The sequence below is a fragment of the Oreochromis aureus genome, linkage group 6 (genome assembly GCF_013358895.1).
Source record: "Oreochromis aureus strain Israel breed Guangdong linkage group 6, ZZ_aureus, whole genome shotgun sequence".
Lineage (NCBI taxonomy): Eukaryota > Metazoa > Chordata > Actinopteri > Cichliformes > Cichlidae > Oreochromis > Oreochromis aureus.
The window spans coordinates 42,806,511-42,829,008 of NC_052947.1; the positions used below are offsets into that span (position 1 = coordinate 42,806,511).

The following is a 22,498-nucleotide window of genomic DNA, read 5'->3' on the forward strand; positions in this document are numbered from 1 at the left end:
CAAACTGGGCAGAAAGTCTACAAACACATAACATCCTTATAGAATATGATGTAACACTATAGATCAACTTAGCTCAGAATATATAAAGCATATAAACAATTACAGCAATATGATGCAACAAACACAGCAGTGCTACTAATCCAAAATACTCAAAGCTTCATAGAACTGAAACAAACATTTATTTTTAGCTCCATTCTGCTGCTGATACATACTTTAGGTTTCTGAATATTAAACTTGTTGCTGCCTTTCATAGTGTGTAACTTGAAGGCCCTGAGTACTTTCTCCCACACTGAAAACACTGGGATGATAACATTATTTGAACATTACCTAATAAGACTGATTCAGGACAGACAATTAGTTATGTTAAACTTTCCTAGCAGTCCTTCACAAACAGGGAACAGTCTGTCTATTCTCTCCATCTGTCAGCTGCTGCTGGCTCTTCCTGCTCCTCTTCCTCACACACTGCTGAGTTTGTCCTGGTGGATCATCAGGGGTGCAAAGCCTCACAGATGATGTGCAGCAGTGGGTCCCTCAGTCTGTCCTCACTCTGGACACTTGCAGTTGTCACACATGGAAATCAAATGTGTGATAAGCTGCAGGATTCAAACACAAGTGTAACTTATAAATACATGTTCATACTTTTATTCCACAATCAGAGAGACAGAAACAGAGAGAGAGTGCAGGACAGACAGACAGGTGACAGTCTCAGGTGTACACACTGCTACAAAACAGCACAAGAGAAGGAGGATTTAGTGTTTGTGTTATTACGAGTGCTAAACAAGAAGAGTTCCCAGATGGTCCAGTGGACACATGTGTGACTCCTGTGATTAAAGCATCTTTCTTTCAGCTTAACGAGTGAACCGTCAGCTCGTTCAAACACACGTTAAAGTCCGTTTGGCTCGACACCACCGAACAGAGGCAGCAATATAACATAGCTAACAAAAATCAGGTGTGCCAGTGACATCACAGTGACCTGATCTGAGGTCAGTGCCATCGCTCTGATCAAAGATCAATGATCAGCTGTAAAAATCAAAGTACAATGACAGAAGTTTTCCTGTGCCAGAGCTGGGATCTGTAGTTCTCCTCTGTGTCGCTCCAGCATCAGCCTTGGTGCTCGGGCAGGTTACGTATGTGTTGTCACGGTAACAATTTTGCTGGGATCTCTATGGTCCAGAGGTCGCGACCTCCTGGAGCTCTCAGCGGGGCCTTCAGCCAGCGAGGGTTGGACAGGTTAGTCAGGTGCTTCTCCTGCAGACCAATCAGCACGGCCGACTGCTCCAGGCACTGTAGCTCCATCCCCTGCAGGGAGGCGGGGCAAAGCCAGGTCCGGCCCACATCCACCAATCCTAAAAGAGACCACAGGGTGCGTTCAGGGACGCGTAAATGTGGCAGAGTAAATAGACCCTGGTGATTCTAACCTGCCACCACGCCGCGGCCGAACCGCTCCCCGGACTCCAGAAGCGCCTCGATCTGAGCGCCGTTCATCCCCAGCAGGCCGCTTAGCACTGCCCTCCACTCCGACCCCTCCCAGTCACGCTGAGCCACGTGGACCGCCAGCGTCTGGTTCTCCAGTGGAGCAAGCAGCGGCCTCCAGCGGCTCTCCACTGTCTTTACCCCGTCCAGAACCAGGCCGGCATAGGGCTGCCGGAACGACAGGCACCGCACCTGCACCGCCATGTCTGCAAAACAAGTGCACCCCTACAGGATGCACTTTTCAGACGTATGAAACATTTTTAGGATTTTTTTAGCCCCTTTTGCATTAGTACCTGCTCGACTCGCCACAACTTGACTCCACTGGGTTTCCACTATAACCAGTACAATCTAATATGCGTGGTCGTCGTTATAGCAACGTGTAATCTTAATTAATATTTGACACGAATGCAACAACAAAGGTGGAGGCTGTCAGATTCCGGGAACATGGCGTTGTTTCTTGGAGCAAACCATCCTAGTGTACTTCATTTATGCACATTCCTGTGGTCACACAATAACTCCAGCATAAATTTAAGTAGATAGGACGGTTTGCCACTTAATTTTGTGTTGTGCGCATGCGCAGAAACAACAGGTAGGATGGTTTGTGAGGTCGGATGGATTCCCAGAACACATTTCTCTCGGTGTTTTGCGTAGTAGATGCTCTCATGACTTATCGAGTGACGCCACTGACCAGCCAATCAGTGGCATGCAGTCAGATGACGTCATAGTTTAATACCTGCTTGGATCGCTTGGAACCCGTCTGAGCAGGTACTAAAACAGTACCTGGTACCAGGAACTGTGACCGAATGGAAAACCCTGAAAGCCGAGCCGAGCAGGTACAAATGGAAAAGAGGCTGCAGTGCAACGTGAGGCGGTACCGGACTGTAACTGGAGCCGAGCCGCTTGTTCCGCCTTCACCACAACGGTCTTGCTGTTACTTTTGGCACGCAGGGCTCTCGGTACAGGAGCAGAGACTCACTCGAGCAGGAAGCCGCTGGTTAGCAGACAGTTGGCACTCGGAGCTTCTTCTCGGCTGTGTGTGTGTGTTTGTCGGTGACGCTGTGACCTTTAACCCCGCGGTACTCAAACAGAAATGCCACTGCTTGTTGTCACGATCCGTACCGGAAACCCGATTTTTCGCACTTCCGCTCTGGCGGCTGCTCTTCTTCTCTGTGGGAAATAACTGCAGTACTGGACTCTCCTGCCCCCACAGGAAGAACTTAGACGAGTATATAAATGGATGAATGTAAATTTGACTCATCCTCCTTATCAAAGCTTTGTATCAAAACTTAAACAGTACAAAAACACTCCTCTGTCTCGATGCATGCCCAATAATCCAGGTAAGGATGAAGTGACGAAGCATATCCCCCACTGAAAACTCGGCGTCCAGGTGAACAGAATCAACTTTGTGTGACTTCAGACGCTCTTCAGGAAGTCTCCACGCTCTGACCTCTAGACACCGCCCCCATTCAGTCCCGCCTCTTGAATAAAGTGATTGGAAATGAAAGCGTGAGACTGAAGTTCAACCCTCAGCCATAAGATTCTTTGTTGTTACTGAAACATTTGAAAGTGTGAAAAGGTGTACACTGCACCCCTTTTAAACAACAACACACCTGATGTCATTATCAGGCTGAAACCAGTGTCGCTCGCTGTAACGATGACTTCAGCAGAAACTGTGGGCGGGTTCCTCACTGAGACACGTGACCATGATCAGAGCTGTTCCACCTTTCCAAACTTCAAGGAAAGGAGCTTCAGTGCTCCCTTTAGAGTAGGATACACCAAAGCATCCTTGATGAAAGGAGAGGAGAAAACGCCGTCCCATAATTCACAGCGACGGACCATCCGACCATTCATGAAAAACATAATAACCGAAGCAGAGCAGATCATGTAAACGTTCATCATAACGTTACATTTTCCATTTCAGCCATAAGCTGCTGATGTATTTCTAGTTTTTATCAGCAGCTGTTAAACTCACAGCTGAACCCTGAATGGCACACTGCTGGAATACAAACTACTTCCTGTTGAGTTGTTCCTGCATGAAGAGCGCTGTATGAGCTCAACATAACGATCTATATGAACTGATCACAGTGTGTATAAGTATGATCATCATTCATAAGTAATGACCTTTGTTGTGTTACAGTCTGTTTACTTCAGGTCAGCTGGGATCAGGGATGATGGAGGAATTTTACAGGGAACGACCTCCACAGCAGGAAGATATAAGAACATAAGATGGATTTTATTTTATTGTTGTATTGTAATTTATATACAGAGATGCAGCCAGTTCGCTTCAGTAAGAATCAGCAGAGAGAATACGTGACTCAAAAACCCAGAAGAGCTTACTAATCAAAATAATGCAGTGTGAGCTCATGTTCAGGAGTATCAGTCTGATAGAAGGAATACCTCTGAGCACCGTGCAAAGGTCTCAGGATTAGGACTCGGGTGGAGCTCCGATTTATCCCGAGGAGAGCTGCATCATTACAAACTAAACTCTGTTACTATGGTTACTGTGGCACACGCATGAATCTGTGCAGCACTTCTCAGTTTGAATAGCACAGTGCAATATTGAGACACTAATCTGACACACTGGCAGATTTCGTGCAGTTTGCAGCAAACTGTGTGTGACAGAGTTTCAAATTCTCTCCTGGGAGTGAAACAAACACGTGCATAAGGCCCAAAGTGCTGCTGTTCACAGCTGTCAGCACAGACTCTGTGTTTGTGCTCTGTGACGGCAGCAAATCGGACCCTAAATGTTCCTCCGGCTTTAAAATTCCCGCCTCTGTGGTGCAGGATATTTACACAGGCTGTTCTCGTTTATATGACCTCCACCAAACAACAGAACACGCTGGGACAGAGTAAGATGCGCGTTCTGTAGTCCGTCTGCTCATTGTAGTTTCAACACGGCGGACACAGCCTCACACCGTTAAGGAGAGAGAGTGTGAGGTCGTTCCAGTCCTCAGCAGGAAGTGATGTAAGGAGTAAATATTTAAACAAGACATTCTTCAGGCGAAATAAAGACACTCAAGACAGTAACAACGTGCGCACGCTGGGTGAGCGCTGCTGTCTCAGGCTCACAACCAGCGTATGCGGCAGTTCTTTATTTATAGCGTTTCAGAGTATGTGTGTGTGCGTGTGTATGATCTCAGAGTGTGTGTGTGTGATTCTGAAGAATGGGCCCCTCTTGGTATTTGGGAGCGTATAGATAAGAACGTCCTGCTCTCCCCTTCCTGGGAGTGAAACGGCTCGTAGAGAGCCAGGTACAGAGGAGATGTCCTGGGTAAATCATATCTGAGAACACTATGCTTTTGTCTTTACTTCAGCTTCACTTCTAGTGAAGCAGTAAAATACGATTAAATGGAAAGAATAAATGGGTAAACAACTATTAACACTGAAATTAAAGATAAACCATCAATAACGTACAAATGCAAGTGGGAATAATACTTGAAACATTTGAAAATCTCTTAACATATCCCTCCTGTTGTTAATTTGTTTTACACATTTTAACTTTTATCAGCATACAGTCCCTTGACAGTGCATTTTTAACTGTTGCTTCATTATTAACAGGAGTGTCTTTTTTCTTTTAGTTACAGGTTGTTTCTTCATCTTCGTCGTCGGTGTTTGAGTCAGTGTCGGCGTGCTCCAGCAGTGTCATAATTTCTTTTTGGCCGACAGGGTCCGGTGTAATAGCTGTGGCTATCAGTCTGTTGATCATGGATCTTATGCAGGGAATACAACAACAGCCACATAGGGTCAATATGGCTGCAAAAACAGCTATTGACACTAGGATTGATGACACTAGGCTGCGGTACTTTCCAAGCATGTCCATCCAGCTGTCCCACATGGAAGTGTCCACTCCAGAATGTTCTTTCATTCTCTCATTCAGGGTCTTCAGTCTTTCCAGGGCTCTGGTCAGACTGCCGTCAGCTGCAGGGTTGTTAGGTATGAAGGTGCAGCATTGTTCTCCACTTCTTTGTTTCTCGCCAGCCATGCGCGTTCTTCTGGGCATAGGCTGCAGCTTAAAAATGGTTCCCCTTTCAGGACACGTCACATTTGGAGCCTGCCGGTAAATCCCGGGCAGTGTGGGTCACATGGGTTGCTGGTGCAGGCCGTGTTCATGCCTACCAGGGCCAGTGATAAGAATACTGTGAACACGAGCATGGAACACATCGTTGTGACAGTGGTCAGTTGGCATCCTCTTGTCCAGCATCGACGTCGTCTGTGCGGTTTCTCACCCTCAGGGGCATCCTGGTTTGCATTTAGTATTTCCATCTCCATCAGGTCTCCCTCTGTGAGCGTTTCTCCTCTTCTCGACCGTGGACACACCCTTGGCCTCCAATGAGTAGACACCCAGCAAGAGGAGCGAGTGTCTCAGTGTTGCCACTGATAGCCCTTCTCCCCACCGAGTGAACACCAGAGGTTAGAGCGGTCTGCAGTCTAGACTTTATTGCTCACTTTTCTGCTCGGGAGTTTGTGGTTCTCGGATTGGTTCAACCCTTTTTCAACCTGCAAGAAACTGGAAGAGAATCACTCGGCAGTTGATTGTTCAAAACTATTTCTCTGTTTTCCAGCAACTTTGTCATCCACTCTGCTAGAGTTGTTTCTCTTATTGACTTGTTTGAAATTTAATGTATAGAAGTGTCTTTAACTAGTGTTTTTAACTAATTAGACTCCCTCCTGTTGACATGAACAACTTCATGTGTCACAAGAGCTACTGTTTTTGTATAAAGACTTCGGTTGTAACGGTTTCCCATCACATATGATCAGATCATCCTGTAGAATTGCTCCGCACCTCAACCATTTCTTTCGCTCTAGTAATGGCACAAATGTGTGGTTCATTTCTCAAGATATCCAGTGGAATTTGCATAGAGGTGTTGTCACCATAAGTGCGTCTACTGTTTGTACTGCTACTGATTTTGCTGCTTGGTCTGCAAAATTGTCGCCCTCTGTTATGCCATATTTTCAAAATGGCGTACTGCAGATCAAATTCATTATTGATAAGTCAAACCAACGAAAAAACAAAACTAGAAGTCAAAAAAAGAAAATAAAAAAAATATTCTTTCGTTAACAGAAATAAAAATAAAAACAAAAGTAAAACTATCTAAAACTGCAATGAGTGGTCACAAAATTAACTGATTTTGTAGCAAAAATGTGTTTAGTTTTAAAATCTTAAGTCAAAACTAAAGAAAAATAAAACTAATGAAAATTGCAAAACTATTAAAACAGTTAGAGTAAACATATTGGCTGTCTCTGTGTCTCTCTGTCTGTCTGCGTCCTTGACACAGTCAGCTCCTTTGTATGGGCATGTAGTTCCTGTTACACGTTTTCCTGTTACAGACACATTTCCCTTTTCTCCAGAGTAATCGAACTCTTTGTTGAATTTAACTGTTTTCATCTAGTCTGCACTTCCATCTAAATGTAAGTAGAAAGGTTATATCCAAGTTACTGAATGCTATTTTTATAGATGCAGTAAGGAGAACAGAGCACATTCCACGGGAGCTTCACTCCCATCTCTGGTGGAGGCAGAAAAATAGGGAGCCAAGGTCATAACTCAGGCTCATTAAGAGTCAGAAAGAATGTGAATGCTTAGTCTTGTGACTATCGCGCATTGTATATAGCTTCTTTTCTTTGTTTAGTAGCTTTCTGCCTTCACCTAAGGGTGTACCCTAAGTATGTGACTCAGGTCTCCATAATCGGAGTTTATTCAAAGATAAATAAGATGATCCATTCATTGCTCGCATAGATCATGCACTAGACGTATGTTGCAGTATTTAGCTTTCTTCAACACTTAAACAAAATATCACTTCTTATCCATTACCATTCTCTCGTATTAAAAACAAATAAACAAACAAAACAAACTAAGTTTAACTTTTCTGCTTTGTCACTTAAAACAAAGCATCGCTCTCAACCCAGCTCTCAGCTGGCTCTGAAATTATCATCATCAAGCATGAAGTTGCATGAAGAGAGCTGTTTCAGAAGTCACAGTATTCCTCACTCAAGCAACATCAAGAAACAAACAAAAACAAAAACAAGTTGCTGATGGCATGAACGCTTTACACACATGAGACAGGATGCAAAAAGCTGCTGTTAAAAAACAGATCAGGGGTGTGAGGGTGAAAACTGGGTTCACAGACAGCTGCATGTTCGAGCTTTAATAGCTGTTTCCCTCCCTCTGATGTGTCCTCATGTAGCTCCTGCTCTAAAAAAAAAAAAAAAAAAAATTAATACAAAATAAAAAGTGTGTATCTTGCTCATTAGCTTGGTAGTATAGGTTTGCTCTTCATCTTAACAAAATCTCATCTAGGATGACAGGTTTACAAGCGGGTCAAGTGTCTCTATGCACTTAATTAGTTTACATATTTTCTTTATTTTCTTCATCTCATATGTCATTATACTGAATTTGAGCAAACCTTAAGCTTGATGCAGACTACTTTTAACAATTATCCACCTCACATCACAACTGACTGAGGTGCCTCTTCATATTTAATATTATTTCATTATTAATGTTATTATGCAATAGTATATTACAATATTTATTTATATTTTATTTGTGTCCACCAAGGGCTGAGGATGAGCTGCAGTCTCACCCTTTCCCAAGCTGGAGACATTTTCCTTTTCACACACTTTCCTTGGCTGAACAATGACACAACCTTAATATACCTTATGCATCTCTCTATTTCATTTAATATGTGTTTGTGTGAGTTATCTGGTTTCATGCATTCTATCCATTCTAGGCACGGTCGTCCTGCCAACTATATTTCATTGTTAATACCAGTTTACAGGTTGTTATCCTTCTATTATCAATTTGAATACATTAAATAAGCTCTAATTTAATTTAACCTTTTGTTTATTCCACTTCATTCCTCTTTCCATGCTTTAAAATATTACACCTCTTGTGTACGCTTTGTTTTCTTTTTAGCATCCTTTTCAGTATTTATTTCTGCTTGGAGGGTTTCTTATAATTTAGTTATACATTTTCCCTCCCACGTGGGACATTTAGGTTTTTTTAGGATTTCTCCATCTGTTTGCGCTTATTTGTCCTGCACTGGGGCATTTCTTTTCTAACCATAGTTCATCTGCAGTCAATTCAGGCTTTGCGGGTTTATTTCCCATTTTTTGGGCTTAGAGTTATCAATAATATTTTATTGTAAATTGCTTATAATTTATTTTGATTTATTGTATTTGGAAACACCTTGTTTTGCTTTTATTTATTAATACTGCCAACATACACTCTGTGTGACCTTCGCTGATATTAGAGTCGGGAGGTTATTAAGGCAGCCTTCTACCCTGGTCTAGACCCAGGGCGGCCTTAATTTTATGCGTTGAAGCGCAACCTTTGACCCCTTCTCACCAGTACATCGGTCAACACAGGAAACAGTAAGAGTGGTGCAGAAACCTGTTGTTTCTATTCAAAAGGTCACTCACTCCTCAACAACACATAAACTTCACACGCGGTACTACAATCCTATTTTAATTGACACGTTCTTTATTTTCATTCACTCGTGAGAGTGAGATCCCTTTATTTTCATTCACTCGTGAGAGTGAGATCCCTTTATTTTCATTCACTCGTAAGAGTGAGATCCCTTTATTTTCATTCACTCGTAAGAGTGAGATCCCTTTATTTTCATTCACCGTGAGAGTGAGATCCCTTTATTTTCATTCACTCGTGAGAGTGAGATCCCTTTATTTTCATTCACTCGTAAGAGTGAGATCCCTTTATTTTCATTCACTCGTGAGAGTGAGATCCCTTTATTTTCATTCACTCGTGAGAGTGAGATCCCTTTATTTTCATTCACCGTGAGAGTGAGATCCCTTTATTTTCATTCACTCGTGAGAGTGAGATCCCTTTATTTTCATTCACTCGTGAGAGTGAGATCCCTTTATTTTCATTCACTCGTAAGAGTGAGATCCCTGACTTCAACCTTTTAAACTGCGGAGTGACCCCACACAGGACCGTCAAACTCCGTCTTACAGGCGAGTCCTTTCACTCGTGAGAGTGAGATCCCTTTATTTTCATTCACTCGTGAGAGTGAGATCCCTTTATTTTCATTCACTCGTGAGAGTGAGATCCCTTTATTTTCATTCACTCGTGAGAGTGAGATCCCTTTATTTTCATTCACTCGTGAGAGTGAGATCCCTTTATTTTCATTCACTCGTGAGAGTGAGATCCCTTTATTTTCATTCACTCGTGAGAGTGAGATCCCTTTATTTTCATTCACCGTGAGAGTGAGATCCCTTTATTTTCATTCACTCGTGAGAGTGAGATCCCTTTATTTTCATTCACTCGTGAGAGTGAGATCCCTTTATTTTCATTCACTCGTGAGAGTGAGATCCCTTTATTTTCATTCACTCGTGAGAGTGAGAGCCCTTTATTTTCATTCACTCGTGAGAGTGAGATCCCTTTATTTTCATTCACTTGTGAGAGTGAGATCCCTTTATTTTCATTCACTCGTAAGAGTGAGATCCCTGACTTCCAACCTTTTAAACTGCGGAGTGACCCCACACAGGACCGTCAAACTCCGTCTTACAGGCGAGTCCTTTCACTCGTAGAGTGAGATCCTTTATTTTCATTCACTTGTGAGAGTGAGATCCCTTTATTTTCATTCACTCGTGAGAGTGAGATCCCTTTATTTTCATTCACTCGTAAGAGTGAGATCCCTGACTTCCAACCTTTTAAACTGCGGAGTGACCCCACACAGGACCGTCAAACTCCGTCTTACAGGCGAGTCCTTTCACTCGTGAGAGTGAGATCCCTTTATTTTCATTCACTCGTAAGAGTGAGATCCCTTTATTTTCATTCACTCGTAAGAGTGAGATCCCTTTATTTTCATTCACTCGTGAGAGTGAGATCCCTTTATTTTCATTCACTCGTAAGAGTGAGATCCCTTTATTTTCATTCACTCATAAGAGTGAGATCCCTGACTTCCAGCCTTTTAATTGCGGAACGAGTCCCCAGGGGACTGCCAGTTCCGTCTTACAGGCGAGTCCTTTCACTCGTAAGAGTGAGATCCCTGACTTCCAGTCCTTAAAGGACGAGTCTTTTAAGAACCGTGTCAATCTAAAAACCGATTTTAGCCGCAATGTGTTCTTGAGTGTTTATATTCACCTGGTTCGGATGAAAATGCCGGTCAGAGAGAATCCTCCTCGCTCCCTGGGATCGTGGACCTCTTGCTAAAAACGCTGGCCAACGGCGAATTCACGTAGTTGGTCTTTACTGTTTCACTAGAAACAGGCTGTCGCGACAGACTTTGCAGCGTGGGTTCACGAATCCAGGAAACGACGAGGTCACTCTGTTGGCTCGAAGGACCAAATAAATGTAAAGAGTCAATATTTAAACAAGACATTCTTCAGGCGAAATAAAGACACTCAAGACAGTTTAGATGGTAACAACGCAAGACGCTGGGTGAGCGCTGCTGTCTCAGGCTCACAACCAGCGTATGCGGCAGTTCTTTATTTATAGCGTTTCAGAGTATGTGTGTGTGTGTGAAGTTTATGAAGAATGGGCCCCTCTTTGTATTTGGGAGTGTATAGATAAGAACGTCCTGCTCTCCCCTTCCTGGGAGTGAAACGGCTCGTAGAGAACCAGGTGCAGAGGAAATATACTGGGTAAATCATATCTGAGAACACTATGCTTTTGTCTTTACTTCAGCTTCACTTCTAGTGAAGCAGTAAAATACGATTAAATGGAAAGAATAAATGGGTAAACAACTATTAACACTGAAATTAAAGATAAACCATCAATAACGTACAAATGCAAGTGGGAATAATACTTGAAACATTTGAAAATCTCTTAACAAGTGAGGAAAGGAGACAGGCTGTAATGTGTTCCTGCTGTGTTTTACTTGCACCTATTTGAAAGAGTGAACGTAAACACAAATATTATTTTATTTTATTTTATATGCTGGAATATGCAGGAAATAGGTTTAAATGTTAAACACATTTCTTCAAATCAAAAACAGTTGCATATAATTTAGTTTTTGCTTGATGCATAAAGTAAAAAGATTAAAACTAATAAAACAAGTTTTAAAAAGAGACTTTAAATATTTAATGATTGAAATAAAGCACAAAAATCAACTCTTGTTTTTATCTATAACTTTTGTTCTATTTTCATTTTTTTTTTTCACCCACATGCAGGTCACAGAAACACAGCACAGCACGATCAGCCAATCACACAAGGTACAGGATAGGGAGGACACGCCCCCTCTCCACACAGCACATCAGCAGCAGCAGGGATGATTATGGATGATGTCAGTAGTTACTATGATGTCATCACATTGCATCTTACACTGTAGAACAAGATGCATCATAACAGAAGAAAAAAAAAAACTAAAGCAACAAAAATAAAGAATATCAAGAATAAAATATAAACAAAATAAAATGTAAAGACAAAATAACACAAAAATATTAAAAACTGAAAATGTATTTTTAAAAGTTCTGATAAATTGAAAATGATGAAATTTGATGTCCAAGCAGCAAAGTGATACATAAATCCAGGTCAACTTTTGTTTCATCACGAACACATAGACGGTCGGCGTCCTGAGGGGGGCGCTGTGCCAAGGGTTCATTTTCTGAGGAATGTCTGTTAAACCTGCTGCTGTCCATAAAGTTTCTGCGTGTCACCATCAGCAGGTTCATCAAACATCATCGGACGCCACGCTGACTCATTAACATCAAACAGGAAAACAACAAAGAAGCTTCGGTTCTCTGACGAGTCACTTCCTGTCAGGCGCTCTCGTCCTCCTCCTTAGTCGGACCACTCCTGGTCCTCAGGCTCAGATTCCTCCTCTGATTCGCTGTATTCCACCGCGATACGTCGCGACAAGATGGTGGCAACGTCGTTTCCTGCCGGCTCTCGTTTCTTGGCCTCTTCCTGCTCACGCTGCTCCTGAACCTTCCTCAGCTGGATCCCTGCAGACATGAGACATTGCATCAACACCCAGGGCCACACCCATCCACACCAGATCACACACACACACATCTGTCGGACCACACCCACCAGGTCACCCTGGCCACACCCGCTCACACCAGATGAGCGTCACCCAGTGACCACCTCTATAAACTGTGAACTGTCTGCATCCTGACTGACCTCTGCGGATAGCGGCGAGGAGGTCACTGCGGGCATCATTCATTGGCACGTTCAGTCCAGCGGCTGGCTTCCTGCCATCTGCCGCCGGGGGCACCGGGGGCGCAGCAGCAGAGGAGGGAGCTTGGCTGCTAGGACGGGAGGGGGAGGAGATGTAGTTACCTGGGGGTGGGGGTGGAGGGGAGGGGCTATAAGGGTGGGCCTGGGCAGCGGTGCCACCTGTGGACAGAAAAGAGCAGGAGCTCCTGATTTCACGTGGACATGCCAAAGCGCCATCAGAAACCTAAAAAATAGCGGGGTGCTTGTTACCTTGGTTACCAGGCACAGCTGCAGGGTGCAATGGTGTTGCCATAGCAGCACTGTGGATGGAGCTGTTTGGAAACACCACCTGTCCTGCTGATGGCATGAGAGGTGGAGGCGGTGGCGGGGCCGGAGGGATTTGACGGTCACTGAGGAGGGATGGAGGTCAAAGGTCAAACATGTATATGTGCATAATGATAGTGATTATAATTTGAATGTATGTGTGTGTGTACTTGGCCTCCTTGGCCATGTTGGAACGTGCTCCGTTCTGATTGGCTGGGCCAGTGAGCGGCTGTGGGCGATGGTGATGCTGATGCGGCTGGTTGCGACCCAGAGAGTGCTGCCGAGCGGTTGCCGCAGATACTGCGGAGGTGGGTCTGAGGGCACGGTCCAATGACTGAGTTTGCCCAGAACCACTGGTCGCAATGTCAACATCATCTTTTCTATCATGCCCATCATGGTGAGGACTGGCCGGGAAGGAGAGGTCATCTGACATCCCTGACCTTTGTGGAAGGAGTTAAAGTTCTGATGTCAGCTTATTGGACAGGGAAGTAGGTGTGAACATGCAGGTGTTTACCTGTCGGGTGACAATGAGCCGTCAGATGTATGGTGAGGTGATGGTGTGACTCGAGCATCTGGGCGGAGCTCCTTGTCATAAGCCATCAGGTTCCACTCCTGTCGCCTGTTTCGCGCTTTCCGGACCTTCCCAGGAGAAAGAGTAATGACAACAAGTACTGAGATTTAATGAAAGGTCACAAACTTATCAAAACACGTGACTTAACAAGTTTGAACCAAACACAAATGACTTCACCTTCTTCACCTCCCGCCCTGAAGACTCCTCCACATGTCTCTGCTCCTAGAAACAAATGAGCTGTTAAAGCAGCACCTTATCTTCACATACATGGATGGATGGATAATCGTGGTTGGATGCATGGATAGATAGATGGATGATCATGGTTGGATGCGTGGATGGATGGATGATCATGGTTGGATGCATGGACAGATGGATGGATGATCGTGGTTGGATGCATGGACAGATGGATGGATGATCGTGGTTGGATGCATGGATAGATGGATGATCGTGGATGGATGCATGGATAGATGGATGATTGTGGTTGGATGCATGGACAGATGGATGGATGATCGTGGTTGGATGCATGGATAGATGGATGATCGTGGATGGATGCATGGATAGATGGATGATCATGGTTGGATGCATGGATAGATGGATGGATGATCATGGTTGGATGCATGGATAGATGGATGATCGTGGATGGATGCATGGATAGATGGATGATCATGGTTGGATGCATGGATAGATGGATGGATGATCATGGTTGGATGCATGGATAGATGGATGATCGTGGATGGATGCATGGATAGATGGATGATCATGGTTGGATGCATGGATAGATGGATGGATGATCATGGTTGGATGCATGGATAGATGGATGATCGTGGATGGATGCATGGATAGATGGATGATCATGGTTGGATGCATGGATAGATGGATGGATGATTGTGGTTGGATGCATGGATAGATGGATGGATGATTGTGGTTGGATGCGTGGATAGATGGATGGATGATTGTGGTTGGATGCGTGGATAGATGGATGGATGATCGTGGTTGGATGCATGGATAGATGGATGATTGTGGTTGGATGCGTGGATAGATGGATGATCGTGGTTGGATGCATGGATAGATGGATGATCGTGGATGGATGCATGGATAGATGGATGGATGATTGTGGTTGGATGCATGGATAGATGGATGATTGTGATTGGATGCATGGATAGATGGATGGATGATCGTGGTTGGATGCATGGATAGATGGATGGATGATCGTGGCTGGATGCATGGATAGATGGATGGATGATCGTGGCTGGATGCATGGGTAGATGGATGATCATGGTTGGATGCATGGATAGATGGATGATCGTGGTTGGATGCATGGATAGATGGATGATCATGGTTGGATGCATGGATAGATGGATGATCGTGGTTGGATGCATGGATAGATGGATGGTTGTGATTGGATGCATGGATAGATGGATGGATGATTGTGGTTGGATGCGTGGATAGATGGATGGATGATCGTGGTTGGATGCATGGATAGATGGATGATCGTGGTTGGATGCATGGATAGATGGATGATCGTGGATGGATGCATGGATAGATGGATGGATGATCATGGTTGGATGCATGGATAGATGGATGATCGTGGATGGATGCATGGATAGATGGATGATTGTGGTTGGATGCATGGACAGATGGATGGATGATCGTGGTTGGATGCATGGATAGATGGATGATTGTGGTTGGATGCATGGACAGATGGATGGATGATCGTGGTTGGATGCATGGATAGATGGATGATCGTGGATGGATGCATGGATAGATGGATGATCATGGTTGGATGCATGGATAGATGGATGATCGTGGATGGATGCATGGATAGATGGATGATCATGGTTGGATGCATGGATAGATGGATGGATGATCATGGTTGGATGCATGGATAGATGGATGATCGTGGATGGATGCATGGATAGATGGATGATCATGGTTGGATGCATGGATAGACGGATGGATGATCATGGTTGGATGCGTGGATAGATGGGTGGATGAACCTTCTGCCGTCTCTTCTCCTTGCGTTTGTTCTCGGTGGCCTGCAGCATCTTTTCCTTCCACAGGTTGAAGAAGTACGATGGGTCGGTGTAGAACTTCAGACCATCCTTCTTGTCGTCCCTGCAGACACAACAACAAAAACTCTGAGTTTAAATTACCTGCAAGTAATTTAAACTCTTACGCCTACAACCTGCAGGACGTTGTGGGCGGAGTTTAAACTAACCTGTAGGCCGTCAGGATGTTGAGGGGTGGTGGCTTGTCACAGCGTTGGTACATCTCCAGCGCTGGATTAGGGATGGAGCTCCGTGACACCACCTGCTGGTCCTGAATGGTACTGCTCTTAAAAGCTTTCCGCATATTGATGTCCTGCAGTGAGACTGGAAGCACATGGAAGAGATACAGAATCTATAAACAGGTGGAGGCGCTGGATGGTCACATGATCTGAGTGCAGTGATTCTCGCCAACCTTCCTCCACGGTGGAATCCAGCTGAGTGACCTTCACGGCCAGCAGGTCCACTCTCTCCTGCAGGCTGTTCATTCTCAGGTAGAAGCTGTTAGCCTCCGTGAACAGCTCGCCAAAGATGTCCTCCGCATGGCGACCTGCACGCCATCGTAAGGAAGTAAGACATGTTATCACTACGCCGTGGACCGAGTGAGCTCACACAGACTTACTGAGCTTCAGTGTGGATGAGATCAAAAGCTTCCATCCACAGAAAACGACCCTAAAGGTCAACTCTAACGAGGGACCAGGAGCAGGACACACAAACACCTCCTCTCAAGCTTTTGAGAGGTGGTGTTTGTGTGTGTTTGGACTCCCACACCTGGGCTGTAGGCGGAGCTTCACTCCACATGTTTTTAGCATGTGATGAGAGCGATTCCTGCTTCAGTATGACCACAAAAATAAACTTCCTGTTTTATTCAGTCAGACTGAGACCAGAGGAGTCCTCTCCTACTGGGTCTCAGAGATCTGCTTCCATCTTTATTTACAGTCTGTGATACTGGGTTTTCTGTTTTTACCTGGCTGCACTAAGCTGATTGGTTAGCTGTGGCTCAGGCTACTAACAAAAGCAGAATGAACAGAAAGGGTTTGAGCATCGAGGGTGTCTCACTGCAGGAATGATCTCATCACATGATGTGCATTGAATAAATATTATTAAACTGTAAATGCAGATTGCAGGTTAGCTGAAACATCGGAAATCTTCAGCTCGTCCCCACATCAAGAACCAGAGTTACAACGATAATGAAACTTACTGAGTCCTCCCAGCTGTTTGATGACTGCAGCCAGCGTGCTGTTGGTGACGCACTCCAGCTCACTGGCAACCCCATCAGGCAGAGAGCCGCGGCACAGGTACCGAGGCTCAATGATTCGCTTCACCAGCGGCATGGCTCACCTGGAGACAGACAGGTGGGCGTTATGTCAGTTAATCATTTTAAAGTGTTTCAAGTCAAGACATGACTCCGATCACTTCCTGTTTCTCTCTCTTTTAAACGCTGACGCTCCTTTGAAAAACTAGTTCATGCATTTATTACTTCCAGGCTGGACTACTGTAATTCATTATTATCAGGATGTCCTAAAAACTCCCTGAAAAGCCTTCAGTTAATCCAAAATGCTGCAGCAAGAGTCCTGACAGGGACTAGAAAGAGAAAGCAGATTTCTCCTGTTTTGGCTTCCCTTCATTGGCTTCCTGTTAAATCCAGAATTCAAAATCCTGCTCCTCACATAGAAGGTCTTAAATAATCAGGCCCCATCTTATCTTAATGACCTTGTAGTGCCATATCATCCTATTAGAGCACTTCATCTCACACTGCAGGCCTACTTGTTGTTCCTAGAGTATTTAAAAGTAGAATGGGAGGCAGAGCCTTCAGTTTTCAGGCCCCTCTTCTGTGGAACCAGCTTCCAGTTTGGATTCAGGAGACAGACACTATCTCTACTTTCAAGATTAGGCTTCAAACTTTCCTTTTTGCTAAAGCATATAGTTAGGGCTGGACCAGGTGACCCTGAATCCTCCCTTAGTCACTTGAAGCCCTTGAGGTGTTCAACGGTGGGGATGACGCAATGCCACTGTTATGAATGAAATTTGAGAAAGTCCAATAACAGCAGCCGTACTTAGCTTCTCCTTTTAACACATTTATTGCTCACCATCGGTTACATTGTTGCATCACTGTCTGTATGGTAAATGCACCATATCGGATCGCAATACCCTACAACGGTTAGTGAGAGCACCTGAGAAGATCATTGCAGCCTCTATTCCCTCCATCACAGACACCTATCGCACCCACTGCATCTGCAAAGCCACCAGCATCGTGGAGGACCCCACACAGCCCTCACACACTCTTCACCCTGCTGCCTTCTGGAAAGAGGTACCGGAGCATCCGGGCCCTCAGTGCCAGACTGTGACACAGTTTCTTCCCCCAGGCCGTCAGACTCCTGAACACTCAGTGACTGGAATGACACACACACATACACACACACACACACACACACACAACTTCACACATGTCACTACCAAGCACTTATCTGCACTATCTCACACACACATCTATAGACACCAAGTTACTTTTTGCACAATGATCAGTATTTTGCACATTTCTTGTCTTGTGTCTGTCTCGTCTTGTTTTTTTGCACATTGCACTTTACGTAGTCCTGTGTTTGTCAGTTATATGCAGAGATGGGCAGTACAAGTAACGCGTTACTGTAATCCGATTACTTTTTTCAAGTAACGAGTAATGTAAGGGATTACCATTGCAAAAACAGTAATTAGATTACCATTACTTTCCCGTAGGAACGCTGCGTTACTGCGTTACTAAAACCGTGGGTTTTTTGCGAGAATGTCTCATGACAGTGACGTATGCGAGTGCGACATTCGTGACAACAGCTGTCTGCAGAGCAACAATGGATAATATATCGAGTACGGGAGAGAGTATGAGCGTGCAGCGTTTAAAGCGTGGAAGTACTGACCTTACTTTGAGTTTGATTCCATAAAAAGTGACAAAAACATTAGCGTCCGTTGTGCGTGGGAAGAAAACTTCTTTTTACAGCGAAAAAAACCCCTAAACTTCCAAGCAAGCACCGAGTGCGCTACGACTGTAATGACCGCTGCGGCACACCTGCACCAAGGTAAACCTCCGCCTACCCCAGTCCTGCTTTACAGTTGAAAATAGAGCAACTAGTCTTTGACTTTATTTATTTTCTGCTGTGTTTTACTTGCATCTATTTGAAAGAGTGAGTGTAAACACAAAAAAATATTTTTTATGTGCTGGAATGTGCAGAAAATAGGTTTAAATGTTAAACAAATTTCTTCCAGTCAGAGAATGTTGCATATAATTTAATTTTTGCTTGATGCATAAAGTTAAAAGATTAAAACTAATAAAACAAGTTTTAAAAAGAGACGTTTCCATTTGATTACATTTTATATGATGGATTATGCAGAAAAAGTAGAATTGGGCTGAAAGATCTATCGCTTTATCACCTATTCAGGTTGTAAATTGTGTTTTTAAAAAGTAACTAAGTAATTAATTACTTTTGAAAATAAGTAATCAGTAAAGTAACGGGATTACTTTTTGGGGGAAGTAATCAGTAATTAGTTACTGATTAGTTACTGATTACTTTTTTCAAGTAACTTGACCAACACTGGTTATATGTCATATGTAACACCAGGGTGTCGGAGGAACGGTGTCTCGTTTCACTTTGTACTGTACCACTGCACATGGTTGGAATGACAATAAAAGCCACTTGACTTGACTTTAACAGTTCTTCTTAGGATCCAACATCATTTAAGATAAATCAGGTACACATAAGGTAACAAACACAGGGCGTCGTATGATTGTGGGGTTTTACTATAAGTCTTTGCAGTATGAAGCAGCTTGAGGTGACTATTGTTAGGATTTGATGCTCTATAAATAAAATGAATTCAATCAACTTCAGACTCTGCTGATAAATACTGATGAAAACTATGAGATCAGATCAAATCACTGAGTTCCTACTAATAGAGCAGCTCCTCTCATGTACAACAACAGGTGATTACAGTCATGCACTATGACATCACTGCCTGACCTCTGACCCCCAGCTGTGCTGATGTCTCACTGGGAAACTGCTCAGATTACACCTTCATCACCCTCATCATCATCCTCAGTAACAGACAGTGTTTGATTGGCTGTCGGTCCTCAGTGGTGCAGAGGAATCTTTGTGTGTGTAATAATGCTATCTCAGAGGGCAGCGCCATGGAAACAGCACATTATGCTCTGCTGCCCACAGATAGCACCATGGTTACTGTTGCTAGGAGACAGTGGGAGGTCGTGCATCCCTTCACACAGCCATGAACAGAATGTAATCAGATTACTTTAACTACCATCTGCTGTTTCTAAAGCTGTATGATAGATACCTGTTAATCGGTGACAGCCAATCAGAGTCCTTCCTGGATTGTCTGTTACTACAGACTGATGTCATTTAACTTCTCCAAAAGGCTCCAACAGCACAAACACAGTCCAGAGGTCCAGTTCAGGTGAAGCTATCAGACAGCTAGCAGCTACAGCTGCCTGTCAGTCAGAGAGGCCACGCCCCCAATGATGCAAACTTGAAACTTTAATTTTAACAGGTGAGTAATAAAAACATCCTCGTCTGTGTGTGTGTTTGTGCGGTTCCTGCAGCCTCAGTCTGGACTACACTTCCCAGGAGTCCACTCAGGTGAGAGTGATGTCAATTTCATCATCAGCTGATCTACTCCAGAACTCCTGGTGGAGAACCACGTGACCCACAGAACCCCCTGCTGTCTGCAGATATCTCAAGACATATGACGTCATGTCTCACAGGTGCACTTGCAGTAACGCGCACACTTTGCAGAAATGAGTGCGTGACCAAATGCAGTGTGTGTGTGTGCTGATCAATAGCCGATGACGTCACGGTCGGATATTATCACCATCATCTTCCTCAAAAACAGATGATGTTTGATTGGCTCCTATCGTCACTAGCGTGGATAGTGCGTTTGTGTGTGTGTCAGAGAGACCCTCACCCACGCGGATCGATCACAGTAACGCTTTAAAACCGATAGGACGGATCGATCAGACTCACCGGGCTCTGGCGGTTCCACTCCGGTTCCGGTTCGTTCCACTGAAGCTACCCCGTCAGAGAGCAGCGCGCGGCGGACTCCTCATCCTCCTCCGACCGCGAAGAAGTCTGGAGAGGCGGGGGCGGGGCTAGACCCGGCTTCTGTCCACAGTCACGGAGCTGCAGCGCCCCCTGCTGACTGAGCTTCTGTGACACGTTTACCAAAAATCCGCGTGAACGTGTACACCTGCGCACGCAGGTAATGAGCTTGTGTGTCTGTGTGTGTGTGCGTGTTTGATTTTAGCTGCAGACTCACACTGAAGCGCTGGACTGTGATTAGCGGTCAGACTGAGGCTCATCATGTGACAGCCTCATCTCGGCCCCTCCCACACGGCCTTGATTGGTCAATTCATTCTGACCATCAGTCGGTTTAGGGCAGGGGTCTGCAACCTTTTACACCCAAAGAGCCACTTGGACCCGGTTTCCACGCAAAAGAAAACACTGGGAGCCGCAAATACTTTTTGACATCTACAATGAAGATAACACTGTATATATTGTTTTTTACCTTTGTGCTTTGTGTGAACAACTAAGGTGTGCTGCTTATGAAATCCATGAAGTGCTACAGAGAAAATTACATTTTATTTACGTAATCAACACATTTTGAACTCTTAAAGAAATATAACAAAAGCAAAGACACCCAGCTGAACTAAAATGATCCAGCAAACAAAAACTGTTGTGAGCCGCCACCCTTATATCGCCTTTGGGCTGTTGGAGCCTTGACCTGACTCTTAAAAAATAATTGGAAAAAAGCACTATGCTGCTGAAAATGAAAAATAGATATTTGCAAAATTCTGCCTAAATATGTATTTTACCTGGTTAATGCGGCGGCGGGCGTGGTTTGCAGCGCCGCTGCAGGGGAGGCGGACGCACCTGAGCGACACCGCAATCACGCCCGCCGCCTTTACGTCTGCGCTATCTGTGCTGTTGTGTTGTTGGTGGTGTATGTCGGGCTGTGAGCTGAAAAGCTACAGCCGGCTGGCGCGCACAGCAACCGTGTGTGAAAAGTGCTCAATAAAGAGATGCTCAAAAGCATGCTCATGGAAACATCGTCGGGTCTGCCGTGATTTGTTTACAATGGGACTTCTGCTCCTGAACCTCTGCGCACAGAGTCCGCAAATCGGGCTATCTGAAGTCAGTTTACGCAGGACTGTAAGCTGTCATCTGTGAGGCGTGAACGGTGTTTGTCTTTAACATAGTTCACGGAGAACAGCTGCTGACATAATGTGGATCCGAAGATCCATAGTTGGCCTACCTGGGGTTGAAAGTCTCGATAAATACACGGTTTCGGGTGGTACACCGGCTTCATGAGTGTGACGCTTATTTTGAGCCATGAAAAATAATAGAATATAATTTTATTTTTATATTTCAATATCACAATAATCTTCCAATTTAGAACTACAAGTTAAAAAGAACTAACATAAATAAAATACACTTCAGCTAAATACTTCTAATTTATTTTCCCAAACTAGGCGGAGCCGCAGTATAAGGACTAAAGAGCCGCATGCGGCTCCGGAGCCGCGGGTTGCCGACCCCTGGTTTAGGGAGACGTGTGTCCAAACTCTGAGTGCTCTTTGACTCCACAGGAAGCATACCCACCCACACCCACCCACCGTCATCCAGCAGCTCTGCAGCTGCCCCGTGTGAGCTCATGTTCCTGTGAGTCTTCATCAGAGGAGCCGTAGATGATCGCATCACTGATTCTCATCGGTTTGTCCTCCACCTGTTGATCTGTGCAGCCTTACAGTGGGCCTCAGAGCTGAACTCTCCCCTCCTTCAGCTCAGAGACCCTCAGCCTCTTTGGAAGGAGCTTTCTGCTCCCGTCATCACACTACTCCACCTCATTGAGAGTTTTTAGCGTTAGACGACTCCAGCTGGAGACCTACGCTCCACAGGATTCAAGCCTCAAATCATTTCCTGT

At 44.6% G+C, this 22,498-nt stretch overlaps 2 protein-coding genes and 1 long non-coding RNA gene across 6 annotated transcripts; all 3 read right to left on the bottom strand.

The window, feature by feature from the left end:
• Positions 1-814: 814 nt before the first annotated feature.
• zgc:110222 (uncharacterized protein LOC550336 homolog) lies at positions 815-3,221 on the bottom strand. Of its 3 annotated transcripts, none has more exons than XM_031736320.2 (3): positions 2,450-3,221; positions 1,419-1,710; positions 815-1,346 (listed from the first exon to the last, which is right to left on the bottom strand). In XM_031736320.2, exons 2-3 carry the CDS (start codon positions 1,675-1,677, stop codon positions 1,138-1,140), a joined length of 468 nt encoding a protein of 155 aa, XP_031592180.1. In that variant the 5' UTR covers positions 1,678-1,710; positions 2,450-3,221; the 3' UTR covers positions 815-1,137. The 3 variants fall into 3 exon arrangements, with proteins under 3 accessions (XP_031592180.1, XP_031592172.1, XP_031592165.1); XM_031736312.2 differs by having other exon boundaries at positions 2,349-3,219; XM_031736305.2 differs by having other exon boundaries at positions 1,419-3,220.
• A 3,363-nt stretch (positions 3,222-6,584) lies between these two features.
• LOC120440595 lies at positions 6,585-10,815 on the bottom strand. Its single transcript, XR_005613365.1, has 2 exons — positions 10,571-10,815; positions 6,585-7,663 (listed from the first exon to the last, which is right to left on the bottom strand). It is a non-coding gene; the product is annotated as an uncharacterized LOC120440595 (long non-coding RNA).
• A 670-nt stretch (positions 10,816-11,485) lies between these two features.
• LOC116317862 (wiskott-Aldrich syndrome protein family member 3-like) lies at positions 11,486-20,689 on the bottom strand. 2 transcript variants are annotated; one of them, XM_039613314.1, is made up of 12 exons: positions 20,545-20,637; positions 17,701-17,919; positions 16,728-16,867; positions 15,942-16,076; positions 15,700-15,853; positions 15,479-15,596; positions 13,659-13,703; positions 13,425-13,549; positions 13,081-13,350; positions 12,857-12,996; positions 12,551-12,766; positions 11,486-12,372 (listed from the first exon to the last, which is right to left on the bottom strand). In XM_039613314.1, exons 3-12 carry the CDS (start codon positions 16,858-16,860, stop codon positions 12,209-12,211), a joined length of 1,500 nt encoding a protein of 499 aa, XP_039469248.1. In that variant the 5' UTR covers positions 16,861-16,867; positions 17,701-17,919; positions 20,545-20,637; the 3' UTR covers positions 11,486-12,208. The 2 variants fall into 2 exon arrangements, with proteins under 2 accessions (XP_039469248.1, XP_031592622.2); XM_031736762.2 differs by lacking the exon at positions 17,701-17,919 and having other exon boundaries at positions 20,545-20,689.
• Positions 20,690-22,498: the final 1,809 nt, after the last annotated feature.

Coding starts and splice junctions, on each gene's coding strand:
- zgc:110222 (XM_031736320.2), bottom strand. CDS start 1,677: ATGGCGGTGCAGGTGCGGTGCCTGTCGTTCCGGCAGCCCTATGCCGGC. Junction 1,347..1,418: donor CGGCCGCGGCGTGGTGGCAG/GTTAGAATCACC, acceptor GGTCTCTTTTAG/GATTGGTGGATGTGGGCCGG.
- LOC116317862 (XM_031736762.2), bottom strand. CDS start 16,860: ATGCCGCTGGTGAAGCGAATCATTGAGCCTCGGTACCTGTGCCGCGGC. Junction 16,077..16,727: donor CAAACAGCTGGGAGGACTCA/GTAAGTTTCATT, acceptor GATGGCGTGCAG/GTCGCCATGCGGAGGACATC. Junction 15,597..15,699: donor AACATCCTGACGGCCTACAG/GTTAGTTTAAAC, acceptor TTGTGTCTGCAG/GGACGACAAGAAGGATGGTC.